General features: G+C 42.8%; 1 protein-coding gene across 4 annotated transcripts in view; it reads right to left on the reverse strand.

The window, feature by feature from the left end:
* Positions 1-14,667, reverse strand: part of MDGA1 (MAM domain containing glycosylphosphatidylinositol anchor 1) — a 233,727-nt gene that overhangs the window by 37,537 nt on the left and 181,523 nt on the right. For all 4 annotated transcript variants that reach the window (XM_053382911.1, XM_053382910.1, XM_053382912.1 and 1 more), the window contains exons 13-14: positions 5,113-5,265; positions 3,195-3,326 (exon numbers count right to left, since the gene is read on the reverse strand). In XM_053382911.1, coding sequence (XP_053238886.1) covers positions 3,195-3,326; positions 5,113-5,265 — 285 coding nt within the window. The remainder of the gene's footprint in view (positions 1-3,194; positions 3,327-5,112; positions 5,266-14,667) is intronic.

Below are 14,667 nucleotides of genomic sequence, written 5' to 3' on the forward strand. Positions count from 1 at the left end.
CTCTTATCACCTCAGGCAATTATCGAACAAGAGACAAGCTGAGAAGTGATCAAGGCAAGCTATCACATGTTTGTGCCACCTCACTCAGTTCATGGGGCATCCTGGCTTATTAGGAACATCCTGGCTTTGGTCCAGCTACACTCACAAAATAAATGGAAGCAAGAATGATTAGAAACAGAAATGATGAATGCCATAGCACAACACAACACAAAACAGAGAGAGAGAGAGAGAGAGAGAGAGAGAGAGAAAGGAATGAAGGATCGAAGGAAATGAATTTAGATATTAGGATTGACCCAATACTGCCAGTTGTGTTACAAGCTTAATTTTTAACGGGCTGATAAAAATCTCTCCATTTTCTTCTTCTCTGACTGTACACCCTGTCTGGTTTCTAAATAATTCAAAATATATTTATGCTTCCCTTAGTGCACACCCTGGGAAACTCAAAACAACATTAAAGTAAAGCCAAAAGAATGCAGTCACCTTGCACGAAAACAGACTCTTGGTATTGCTACATGGAAGCAGAAAATAGAGAAATCTACCTAAAATCACAATGGAGAATCAAGACATTGTAAAGGGGGGCATGATGATGGCGAACGTGGAAGAGGAGAAAAGGTGGATTTTGTGGGGTCAGAGGCGGTTCCACTGGGTTTCTTAGTAGTTGAAGTCAAAGCTAAATAGACTGCCAGCCCCAAACTGTCCCCAGCAGTGACCATGCCCTAATAATTTCAACATTCAACACCTCTGAGAAATCTCTGAACCATTGAGGGCAGCAGTGGTGGCAAATGGTATACTACCTTAATGGTTTCTTATGATATACTCTTATGTGACACCACAACTCTGCTAAGAAATGTAGAAACAGCTCTCTTTTTCTGCTGCATTGCATATTAGCCATTCTTTTCCAGTACAAGAAATACTATACATAAAAAATCCCTTCCACAATGGCTGGAGGAACTGTTTACTCAATGGATAATTTAAGGATTAGCTAAGGGAAAGCCAAAATTAGTCAGATGTGAACAGGATGGTAGCCATACACCATACCCAGCCCTGGCTCAAACCTTTATCAAACAAACCTAGAAGACAACCATGATATAATGTAAAGTCAGAGCAACACAAACATCTGTCTCTGATTCTGGACAGAATGAGCCATCTATCAACTAGGCAGACATGGGTGTTCAGGTTAGTCACCAAAACATCAACTATGTAACTTCAGTAATGAGAACAATTATCATATTGACATGGGAACCTGCCTTATCCAGTCAGATCACTAGTACCTCTGGTTCTGAATAGTCTGCAGCAGGGGTAGTTAACTTATGGACCTCCAGAGGTTGTTCAAATCCATCTCCCCTAAGTCCCTTCTAGCATGGCCAAATGTCAGGGATGTTGGGAGTTGCAGTTCAGGAGAACCTGGAGGGACACACATTAGCCACCCCTGGTGTGCACTGACTGGTAGCAGTTCTCTGGGATTTCAGATGTGGTCTCCCCTAGCTGTGACAGGAGATGTTGGGGATTAAACCTGGGGCTTTTTGCATTTAAAGCAAGTGTTCTGCGGCTGAGCCATGGCTCCATCACTAGACGAATGCACAGCTTGCTGGAAAGCAGCTTACACTGAAATAATTATTTATCTAGAGCAAGTGTGGGGAAACCGTTGGTTCTTCAGATGTTGCCAGACTACAGCTCCAATCATCCCTGGTCATTGCCCACACCTGCTAGGGCAGATGGGAGTTGTAGTTGAGTCACACCTGGAAGGCCAAAGATCCCCCACATCTGATTTAGACAGTTTACTGGACCCTGCATCTGAGGACAATTCTCATCTCTTCCCTGTGAGAGGAGAACCAGAGCTTAATGAAATTTCATGTGCTCAGCCAGAGGAAAATGTTAATTAACTCACTTTAGCAGCCCCGTTTACCAACAGGCAGACATACTCCTCCTGACTGGGTTCCGATTTCTCAGTCAGGCTCCAGTCCAGCAGGTGATTAATAACTTAGTGGGCTTTCAGAAAGACTGCATTTATTATTCAAATTAATGAAATTATAATCAAGAGGTGACAAATTAGCAATTGCTCCTTGACTGAATGTGGAAACTCATTAGGCACTTCTGTGGCATACGCCAAGTGCTACAGCTTCATCTTGGTGGCTGGAGACAGGAGGTGAAACAAGAGAAAGAGAAACAGTGGGCGGGAGGCTGCCCTTCAAAATGACTTTGCCCCATAAAACCAATTGCTTTTTTTCACATTATTTTTGCCATCTTCCTGGGTCTCTTATTTACCTTCCTTAAATTAAAATAGCAACCAGGGAGTCCCTACTAATGCAACAACTGCCCTTGCTTAAACATTCCGTCTAAGCTCTTTCCAAACCACACCCCACAGTTATTTTCATAAATCAGTTTCTACCTACATCATATTCTAAAGTTTCAATAAAAGAGGTAGCAATGAAAAAGGACTCCCTCTACTATCTTAAGGAAAGACCAAAAATATATAAATATGTGTACAAGATTAGAGGATAGCAGGAATTAATTACATCAAAATCACGGCTCCAGCACAGAAAACAACAGCTGTCACAATCTTGGCAAACATGACTTCTCCCTTTAAAAAACTCAAATCAAAATCAGTTTTCTAGCACTCGTGATGCAGATACATGCCTGGAAATGTGAAGGATGTTCTTGCAAAACAGGTGTGGGGAACCTCTGGCCCTTCAGACTTTCTGAACTACAGCTTGCATCAGTCTCAGCAGGCTTGGCCAATGTTCAGAGATGATGTGAGTTGTAGCCCAGCTACACCTGGGGGCCAAAGATCCCCCACACCTGTTCTAAATGCTTGGAAACTAGGAGTGATCTGCACAGTTGGCTGCCCATGTTCCATATTGTGGTGTCACAGGGAATGGTTCCCTGCCTTCCCAGAACACTTTACACAATCTCAACTGTGCACTACAGCATAAAACTAGGAAAGGGGTGTGTCAGGGTGAGGGGAGTAGACATATCCTAGGAGAGAGGCTGAGCTCCAACTCTGCTTTCCAAACGGCAAAATGAAAAGTGTTATTTGCCAAAACCGAACTTCAGTGCCAGGAAGCAAGAGCCATTAAGCACCAGCAGAAACCAGGTCTGGCATACCTTAGAGGACGATTGTTTCCCCATAATATTCAGTAAGCCCTTCTTCTCAAAACATCCTTTCCCCCATCCTAGCCAAGAAGATCACTCACCAATGTGCTTCCCATACATGTGATAATAGAAGGAGACACAGAATCTGGCAGTCATGTTGTACATGGGGCTGATCAGCCTAGCCTTGTCGTTCTTCACCCGGGGTGCAGACGCCTCGATGAACATGTAGTAGCCTGAAGAGCAAGGAAACAAAGGTGGTGGGGAATGCAATGCTCAGTAGGATTTAGAAAGGAAAACCAGCTACCTTTGGGGAGCTGAGTGAGAGCCAGCCACATACTCTCCACCAATCCCCACCAGTGTGCAATGGCAAAAGACACTTCACTGTTGGATGCAGCCTAGATAGCACTCTCTGTTCACTCTGGGCAACAGCAAGGCCCCACAGACTGGGTGAGTATAAGAGGCAACAGGAGGCCAGCAGCTCCTCTAATTGTCCAGCTAAGCATCTTCTCATGGCCACAGTCCCTCCTGCTTTCTTGCTGGCTTGTGGTGGCCTTCTTGCTGCCCTTGTTCCCACCTTTGATTTTCTCTCTCTTATTGTACACAGGTAACCAGAGATGGGATGCTTACAGCAGGCCCAAACAGAATGTCCACAGGATGGGAGATGGCCTTTGAGTTGGCAGGTTTAAAAGGTGGCTTGACTCAGCCCCTTTCCTCCAAACGATAATTGAGCAACACTGTTTTTAACATTGTAATCTCTTCTCAGAGGTGACATGGATTGCATCCCAGAAGTACCTGGCCCCGGGAGTTGGAGATTTCAGTGGACTCCTGCTGCAGAAACCAGCCTGAATACTTCTGAGTGTTTAAACATGTCTCCCTCTCCACTTGCTTTTCTCCTCTGTGACTTCAAAGCAACTATCAATGGAACAAGGACATTTGGCAGCAGGCAATTAGCCAGTAACAAGGACTAATGCTCTCCTGATTCCCCTAAACAAAGCTGTGGGAGTTTTAATTGGGTATTTAATGCGAATAAGAAACATGCAAATTAACTGCCTGCTCCCCATGCCCAATGCAGAGCAGATGTGTGTGTGTGTGTAGAAAACCAATCTATTTTGTCCTCAGGTTCCAAGGCGGAGTATGATACTGAGAGCTAAATCTGTCTTGTAGAGGACTTGGCAAAGGCTAGAAGCAACAATCCTTTCTATATTCTACAAAATTCCCAGAACAGTTCTTGTCACGTAGAGACCTCTGCTATGTGAGAATCTGAGGGTGGCAGGCGGGGTGGGGGGGGGAAGGGATGGAATAGAGGGAGGGGTGAACAAAGGATTGCATTGTAGGGTGTTAGGACTTAACAGATGCTGCAATGTTTCTAGCTCCCAGCATGAAAATGAGAGGAAGAAGTACTTAGATACGTGAGAGATGAAAACCTGGACGGGATTATTTCTGAGGAAGTAAATAAAAAGGGAGTGGAAGAAAATATGGACTGCTGATGGCTAGAGCACCCTCCCTCTTTCCTAGTTCAGCAGGGAATGGTAAATATAAAAGGTTTCCATACTTTCTTCCCACTAGAAATCTCTAGGGAGCCAGGATTGGGGGAGTGAATGGGGCACAACTTTGCAAAGGAAGCTGGAAGTTCCATTACCTTCTGTTTTTTTTTAATAAGATATTTATTAAGATTTTTTAAAATATTACAATAAAGTGAAAAAGAAGAAAAAACAGATAAATAACAAAAATACAGAATAAAAATAATTAAAAACACATACATTTTCAATTGCTTATTTTCCTTTAACTTGTTTCCCGGACCTCCTCGTACCTCCCTTTTTTGTATTCCACCACAAATTGTTGGTTCAGCAAATCCTTACCATTATATTATTACCTATTTATAATCCTTTTTTTTCATATTCTCTTAAAGCATTACAGCTGGAAACCACTTAATTTCAATCCAACATCATTCTAACATTCATTTTACAATGTTTCTGTAAATAGTCTTTAAATTTCTTCCAATCTTTGAAGTTCCATTACCTTCTGGTGTCCCACTGAAATCCATGGTTGGGCCCGTGTTGGCAGAGCGCTTGGGGTCGTGGGTCAGACCACTCTGACGAATCCAGTCAAAGTTGTCAGTTGTGTCTTGTGTATATCCACAGATCTTCTCATCCTCAAAATGACAGGTGTTCCCTGTAGTAGTAGTAGTAACAACAACAACAAAAACAACAACTTTATTATTATATACCCCACCCATCTGGCTGGGTTTCCTCAGCCACTCTGGGCAGCTCACAGCATATATCAAAACATACTAAAACATTAAACATAAAAAAAACTTCCCAATACAGGACTGCCTTCAGATGTCTTCTAAAAATCAGATAGTTGTTTATCTCCTTAACATCTGAAGGGAGGGTATTCCACAGGGAGGGCACCACTACCAAAAAGACCCTTCAGTGGACCTTCTGAAGGAAGGGAGGTTAACCAGAATGCCATATGCTAAAATATGAAAAAAGCAAGCGAACAAACATATGGAGCCCCTGCCTTGTAATAGTTATGGTTCTGCAGTGACGTGGTAATAAAGCACAAAGAGCATCTTCATCACAATGATGTAAGAAATGCCCTGCTGGCTCAGACCAAAGGCCCACACAGTCTAGCGTTCTCTTTCTCAGTGTGGCCAACCTGTTGCCTCTTGTGAAGTCTGCAGGTAGGGCATGAGCACAATAGCCTTCTCATGCTCATGTTCCGGAGCAACTGGTATTTGGACTTCTGATCCTGGAGATGATATGCACCCATCCATGTAACCTGACCTGACCTTCCACAAGATAGTGACTAGGAAGAACGTACACAAATGAACTGAACGATCCCTTCTTTCCTTTTAAATCAATGGGTAAATGTGGGAGAGAGTAAAATCTATATACCAACAAGAAACTCCCTGCTTGTGTACATATGTGCTGATAGAACACTTTGTGATCACATTGGTATGATTGATGTATCCAATTAAAGCAGGTAACATTTGTGTTTCAGAAATGCTTTTTGACATTTCCCCAGATGACTACTGAAATACAGAGACAACCCCCCTCCTGCCCCACCCAACATCCCTTGCTCTCTGTGATGAAGCAATCTGTATACGGCATAATAATAATATTAATAATATAATATAATAATAATTTCATCATTTTAAGGATCAGAGAACTAGAGTCCAAGTAGTCCCCAAAGAGGGTTCATTCTTTGGTTTGCCAACACTGAAGCTACGGATACACTCAGCACATTGAAATATAGAAGTGTCAGAGCTTGATACCAAATGGGCACATGTGTTCACATGGGGCTCCAACCCACAACCTTGAGATTAAGAGTCATTCTCTACTACTGACTGAGCTATTCCAGCATACACGGCTAAAAATATTGGAGGTGACCATTCTTGGTCTGGCTTTTCAGTGCTTCAGGCACACATACAATTCAAATCCTGGCTCTCCCAGTTTTCTTTGGACTCCATAACGCCAGGTTAAACATGTGCATGTGTGAAAGCCTTCATGGAAAACATATACGTTTCCAGCTTTCTCCTTTCTCTCTCTTTTGGGTACTTCAGACACATAGTGTTGAAGGGTACAGGCCAGGCCAGATTCCACATTAGGGTCTCCAAAGTAGGATGTGTGCCTAGCATTTAAAAAAAAAATGTCTATAGATTTTGTATGAGGAGTCTAGCCTGTGCCCACCCAGAGATGCTCTGTACCTGAAGGAATGGTTTGTAGAAGCTCTGGGCTGAAAGGTTGCCCCTGGTGAAGCTCTGCCGGCTGCTGAAGCACGGAGGGCCCCATGGAAACTCGGCTAGAGAGCTCCTGCAAGTGAACACAGCCAAAGGGAGCTTGGCTGGCCACTTAACTGCTAATTAACCCTGACTAAGTGCTCTCTACTCGGTCCATTCATTTCTAATTAGCATCCTAATCCAAATTAGCCACCGTTTGTAATACTGAGTGCCGGGGACTGCCCAGCATCTGGAGCTAGAGGAGAAAAGGAGGCAGGAGATCTGAGACTCTGGGATTCGCAATAACAGTCTCTGTGGTTTATTCGATCTGTTCTGTGTCCAGATCTGAAAGGCAGGAGCTGAGGCGCGACGGCAGCTGCTTAGCAGCTCTTCCAAGGCGTTATGTGAATGAGATGGCTGAGCTCCAGTTCTAGCAGTGCCGATCAAGTCACACATGGGAGTCCTGCAGCACAGAAAAGGCTGTCGCACAAGGCTTGGTCATTTCAGCAAGCTACTTAACTCTGGCCAGAGGTTGTTGCACTTGGCTTCCAGATCTAAGCCACAATTCCAGCAAACTCAAAAGAAACCCCTATAATCATACAGTACCACGCCTTTGAAGGCCATCTAATTCAAACAACTTACACTCTGCCCATCTCCAGCAAGCTAGCACTCAATGCAAATTAATTCCCTGTCCTCCACACCAGTTTCACAGATTTCAATTCAAATTAAAGCAAATTAAAACAAATAGGAAAGTTGAGGTTAATGCAGAGCAGAACTAAGGCCACCTTGTTGTTGTTTAGTCGTGTTCGACTCTTCGTGACCCCATGGACCAGAGCACGCCAGGCACTCCTGTCTTCCACTGCCTCCCGCAGTTTGGTCAGACTCATGTTTGTAGCTTCGAAGACACTATCCAACCATCTCGTCCTCTGTCGCCCCCTTCTCCTTGTGCCCTCCATCTTTCCCAACATCAGGGTCTTTTCCAGGGAGTCTTCTCTTCTGATGAGGTGGCCAAAGTATTGGAGCCTCAGTTTCACGATCTGTCCTTCCAGGGAGCACTCAGGGCTGATTTCCTTCAGAATGGATAGGTTTGATCTTCTTGCAGTCCATGGGACTCTCAAGAGTCTCCTCCAGCACCATAATTCAAAACCATCAATTCTTTGGCGATCAGCCTTCTTTATGGTCCAGCTCTCACTTCCATACATCACTACTGGGAAAACCATAGCTTTTACTAAGGCCACCTATCTCCAGTCAAATTTTTGAATATATTATCATTGGAGAACCTTTGACAAGGCATGATGACCTCATTTGACCACACCACACATTAAGCCACCCTCAATACGGACCAGAGACTGCACGGGCAAAACAGTGCTCTTAGAACTGGACCAGGAACCTTGGACACAGCACCGAACAGATGGTGAACCATACAAGCAAAGGGACCACCAATATCGAGGGACCAAATCTTCTTTATGATTTGGAAGGGGAGGAAGTTCTAATTTGGTCCCACTCTTCCCAAACAAGCTGCCAGCACTGTTAAAAGCTGATAGTTCCCACTGTCTGTTGCTTGGCTAGAGGAGCAGAGATACATCCCAACAGCCCATTGTTGTATCTTTGAACTGAGCATTTATGCACTTCATACAGCCAGCTGTTTCATTCTGATCTGCATCTTAGGGCAGAGGTCTGCTGTGTATCTTCAGAGGATGGGCTAGCTGAAGGATTAGTACTAGCACAACAGGTTTTTCTCTTGCGGGACCAGTGAGTCCGGGTCACTGGGGGATGGAGTGTGCAAAGGAGTACTAAGGGCAAGACAAAATAGCTTGGGGATCAAATGGCCATGACTTTATCGATTACAGATGTCAGTAGGTTTTGGCACAGGCATTGGGTGTGTATCCTGAATCACCCAGCTCATCTGCTGGGTGATTATTCCTTCAGGGTTGATCCTGGGTTTTAGGATCATCCTATGATGTGAATCAATTCCAGGAATTTTTTCGAGGGTGCCATCTTAGGGTGTTATATAGCCCATTAGCCCCCGTTTTGGCGTTTGTACAAAATACGTCCCCCTGGACCCCTTTAACAGGGCACCCTGAAAATCTCACTGATGTACTGGGGGTGCTATTATGAGCCACCGCATCTGCCAGACTAAGGAACCGACCCAATGCTTACTGTGCTGCTGAGTGTGAGCCCTTATTGGTCAGAGAGGAGAATGTTGCATTGCACAAGGAGAAATCCTTGCATGGATGGAACATTCACCTTAGCACTGTGTTGCACGCAACCCATCATCTTTGCTTTACAGCACATGGTCTTGAATTAGCCGAACTGCAAGAAAGAAGACGGGTGCAATTTACAAATCCCTTCACTTGAACCTTCTGGGCCATAACATAGCATCTGTTTAGCAACACACAGGAACAACTCATTAAAATTGTGGAAGGGGAAAATTAAGGAGGCAGAATGTAATCAACAGGACTGGAATATGGTCAGGTTATTAGCGTAGGGCATTCTAAATCCATTTACAAGTTGAAAGAAAGATAAATAAGTGAATTCTGGGAACTTTGTTAGGGATCCTAACAGTCAAACAGTCAAACTGGGAGTAATTTCTGAGAATTAGATTTTGTTTTGTTCTGGTCAGGCTTGTGGATGTATAATCTCAAGGGGCCTGGGAAATAAATGTTCTCCCCACCACCCTGTCTCAGTCTCTTTGGGTAGATGATACCCAATGCCTAGCTCTTTACTCACTCCACGTACTTGCCCTAACAACATTAAGCATGAACATCATATTAACCAAAGAGAAAATGGATGAAGAAATAATTACATTAAGCGATTCTCTGAGCCTGTAAATTAATCAACATTATGTACCCCTTGATCAGGCTGCCATGGACATTAATCATATAATCTTTGCCTTTCATTCAAGAGTGCGAGACATTCACACCTAAGATTGTATGTAGGCAACCATGTGTAATGGTTCTTTCGCTCTAATAAGCCCACCTCCCAAATTCACCATGAAGAGCAGTTGTGGAATTCAGTGTGGGAGGAGAAAGAGAGAGCTGAAGATGGCACATATCATTCATGGCTTCCTTTTGCTTTTAAAACAGACACAAGAGAAATGATCCCACTTCATGGCACCAGAATGGCCAAAGAGCACTGGGTTGATATATAGCTGCCTCCACATAGGGCTCTTGCCAGTTTGGGTGTAATAACAGACTGAGAGGCCTTGTGTCTTAATCTTAGGGAGGCCCAGCTCCAAATACACTGAAGGGGGGGCAGCTTGTGCATGTGTGTGTGCGCACACCCACACACATATGTACACATATATGCATTCAATTTTGGGGCAGGATTTTAACTAGAATCCCTCCCCTCCTCCCTCCTCTGAAATTAGCAGTCTCCTGAGGCTATTTTTGGTAAACGTGGAGAATGGGAAAAGAAAAGCAATGTGCTTTAAAATGCACCTCCTGGGAAGGAGGGATCTTCTCCTGGGAAGTCTGATTTTACATGTGGACATTTTAAATACACTGAAACGGAGCAGCTTGTTTGAAAAAGAAAACCACCAAAGCAGCATATTCCAGAGTATGATCTCAGTGCTGGCTTGCTTATTTATTTATTATTAAATAATATTATAAATAATAGCCAGATAGGCTTTCAGGGCAGTTTCACAACAATAAAATCAATGTGATATACAAAAATCACGGTGCACATGGCGCATCACGGCTATGCACAATGTCTGGCTGGGAGGCTGGCTGCCGGCTCCATGTATGCTGCCCTGAGCTCATCACAGGATACAAATGTAACAGATACATAACTAATTGTGAGGGGCATCTCACATTTGGCAAGAATCCTCTCTGCTTTGCAAGCGTGGTATGGCTGAGATGTGTGAATAGACGAGCCTTTGCCAAGTCAATTAAGAAAAGAAAAGCTGTTGCAGACACTCAAAGATACAAAATATTCCTCATAATGAAATAGGTTAGGTATGAGCTTTCAAGCTGGTGGTTTCTTGGGGTTGGCATGTGTTTTCTTAACAGAGGATAGTCCTCTTATTTGAAGGGCTGCCTAGTCCATGTTCAGTTTAAAGATAAAGAACAGCAAGAAGGGAAGATCTTTTAGATGCCCATTGATGGTGAGCACCTGGAGAGCAGACTAAGCACACACACCTGTCTCCAGTGGCCACCAGTGGTTTTCCTTACTCTAGTAAGATGCACTGTTGCAGCAATTATTTCCAAATCATATCTATACATATGCATGCTTTTTTGATGACACATTTCCTCTTCGTGTGTGAAGATATTCAAGCAACCACCTTAAGGTTTCTAGATAAATACTTGGTAATGAATACCAAACATGTACACAGTAAAATAAACTGAAAGTAAAATGCAACTTACTAAACTGATCTGTAGGGTCCCAAAAAAATTCTGTTCGCAGCATGATAGAGAGTCTACAGTCAAGCTGCCAACAGCTCTTGCACCTCAACAACCTAAACTCTGGAAATCAAGGAATCCAAGGCAGGGCCTTCTGTGCTGGGCTCAGCAGTCACAGAGGGCTCAATGGCATAAAGCAGCTTGTAAGATATGCAGGATCCAATCATGCTGAGGTTTAAAGGAAAGTTGGACCAAACAAACCCACCTGCTTTTGCGGGACCCCTTGCTCAGTAACTTAAGAGGATGCAAAATTCAAAAGCTGCACCATATTCCCAGTTCTTTATGCAGTCCTAGTTTACTTTTTTTCTGAACAAAGAAGTACTAACTTTATCTATATGGCACAATTCTATGGCTAAACTCAGCACAGCTTCCTGCAACTGTCCTAAATAATCTTCTTCTGTTAGCATCACACTGTTCATTTTGCACACCTGGGATCTGATATTTTGAAGATAATGCGAGCTTATTATAGTTCAACAAAAGTCAATATGAACATTAAGAATAGAGTCTCTAACATTAAGTACCTGGGCCAAATCTTGAGAAACTTGGCCTCCAGCTCAGGTGGCCTCAATGGATGATAAGTCAATGTCTATTATTCTTTATATCTATTACAACGGCTAACAAAAGTAAATGCCACACTTCTGAATATTCCATCTTGGCTACAGCAACCTTTGATCCACATCAGAACAACAGGGGAAGGTGGTCGGCAAAACATTTTGCTTTAGGGCTTCAATACCTCTTTTTTTGTTAGTCGCTGTAATAAATATAATCGCATTGTTCTAGCATCCAAAGCAAATTTGTCCAAAGTTCTGTTTGACAATTTCCTCCCTTGCCTCTTTTTCTCTCTCAAGTTGCTTAAATTGTGAGCCTGAAGGCAATGACTTGGTTTGTTTATTTGTGCACAGTGCCTAGCATGTATTAGGGACTTTATTAATATTAAATGTTAATGGTGAAGGTGATGAAAATGGAGCCTCCAAAATCCCCTGAATCTAAAGTTATTTGCCCTGTATACTGTCTCTGTGCATGGCAAGCAACTGCTTCTAGGTTTCATCAATATGCAGGTAGCACTCAGCTCTATTTTTCCATATAGTCTAATTTAGACAAGGTGTGGCAGGTGCTGGACCAGTGTCTGGTCTGGAGGCAAAATGGCTTGAATGAGGGCCAATAAACTGAATATGAGTCCTGATAACAAAAGGTACTGTTGATTGGTGGTTGCTGGTGTTCTCCTTGATTCCACATATATGTGGCCTGGCAGTGGTGACTCAGAGGTGAGAAACAGTCACCTGGACAGGGCCAGGAAACAAAAACTTCACCAGACAAGCATCAAATACAAGTAAGAGAATGTAAGAAAGAATACAGTGTGGGAGTAGTGATGCAATTTTCTGAAAATTTCGATGTTGAGCTTAACTGCAGATTTTTTGCCTTCATTTCAACAAACATTTCTAACATATTAAATGCATTATTATACAAGTTTCTGTATTTTCTTAAAGTAACCAACATACGAAGAATTATATAAAATAATGCATATAACTGTATATAAAATAATTGTGTGTTAATGCAGGGTACCATATTACATATCTAAGTGTTTTTTGTATACGTGTTTGTTGATAAATTGTTGGATTTAAAAAGAAAAATTACAATGCATGAGGTGCTTGATGCAAGAGGTGGTCCGATTTGGAAAAAGTGCATCGGGCTGGATCCGCCAAATTCCATGTATAAATCCATTTAAAATTGATTCCTCCTCCATCCCTATGAGGGAGACACAGTTTCCATGGTCGGACACAAACGTTTGAAATAAATTTGTGGTCCGATTAAGCCTTGGCTCAGGTCAAGTGCTGATGCTAATTTTTCTACATTCCTGTGGCAGTGACCAGACCACACATTTAAGCATAGCTGAATATTAAAATTGCTTAGACGGGTCTGCCTTATAATTTCTGCATGACATTCCTGTTTCCCATATAAGTTTAACTTTTGTGTGTGTGCCTCTCTTTCCTATTGCCTGGGGCACTGAAGAAACAGAATTAAAAACTCAGTTTTGTGTTATGTGGTGCATTATTGGCTCAAATTAAGACAAGGCTGCATATTGGCCTCTTCCTAGGTTAATGAAGGATTCAGAGATTCAGTAATGCACACTGGTCTAGCTCCTGAATGGGCATGATTCAGAGGTATAGCACCTGCATTGCATTCAGAAGTTCCCAGAATCAGTCTCTGGAATGTTCCATTCAAATGATCAGGCTGCAAGTAATAGGAAACTCTTCTTCCTGAGACCCTGAATGACCACTGCTAGTCAGAATAGACAATACAGTGGTACCTCAGGTTACAAACGCTTCAGGTTACAGACTCCGCTAACCCAGAAATAGTACCTCGGGTTAAGAACTTTGCTTCAGGATGAGAACAGAAATCGTGTGGCGGCGGCAGCGGGAGGCCCCATTAGCTAAAGTGGTACCTCAGGTTAAGAACAGACCTCCAGAACGAATTAAGTTCTTAACCCAAGGTACAACTGTACTGGGTAGATTGACTAGTATTCTAACCTGGTATAAAACAGTTCTGTGTTCTGCATTCAAATGATCACTCCAAGCACCCTAGTCCTGGGTCTTTGATGCCTTCCTCTTATCTTTGGGCACCATCCAAGGCACTATATTTCATCTCTTAAACCTTAAACAGCTTAGGAAACGCATATGTTATAGACCAGCTCCTCCTATATGCCAGTGAGTCTATGGTATCTGTGCCAGCTGATCCTTTGTTTGTATCTACCTTATGTATTAGATCTATTATAGGCATTCTCAGCGGTTGCTACCTATCTATGGCTGCTTCCAGACTGCTGCCATTTTACAGGTGGGAATCCATTGCATGCTGGCAAATTCGGGTTGTGCAATAAAAAATGGAAGGAAGGAAGGAAGGAAGAAAGGAACAAACAGTGGGGCAAGGAAAGTGATGAGAAAATGCACTAGAAAGTGTGGGATTAACAACTGCTTGGTGTAATGTTGTATAGCTTCCCTGCAAGCAAACTAGAATAAATGTGTCAATGGTGCATAACCTTCCTGAAAATTTTGTGCGAACAAATCAGGATGAGTGCTGAATAAACGGGCAATCTGGAAGTAATCTCTGAATGCCTCTTTTGCAACTCTGCTAAAGTTCCTATCTGAACATTATCTGTAGGAAATGCAAGGGGGTCAAAAATTTAAGAAGTCATTGAGAAGTTTGTGATGAATGAGGGATTATTTTAGCTTTTTTATATGCATTCTTACATTTAATTCAGCTAAATATTTAAGGCACTTTCAGCATGTTTGATTTCCCTTTATTTTTTAAAAACCCCACTTATCTGAAAAACTTTTTTTGAATGTTAATACTTTTGAGTCTAAAGATTAGATCAGCAGTAGGCAACATGGTGTCCTCCTGATGATGTCGGACTCCAACACCCATTAGTCAGCATGGCCAGTAATTAGGGATGAAGGG

The sequence above is a fragment of the Podarcis raffonei genome, chromosome 3, assembly GCF_027172205.1.
Source record: "Podarcis raffonei isolate rPodRaf1 chromosome 3, rPodRaf1.pri, whole genome shotgun sequence".
NCBI classification, from domain to species: Eukaryota; Metazoa; Chordata; class Lepidosauria; order Squamata; family Lacertidae; genus Podarcis; species Podarcis raffonei.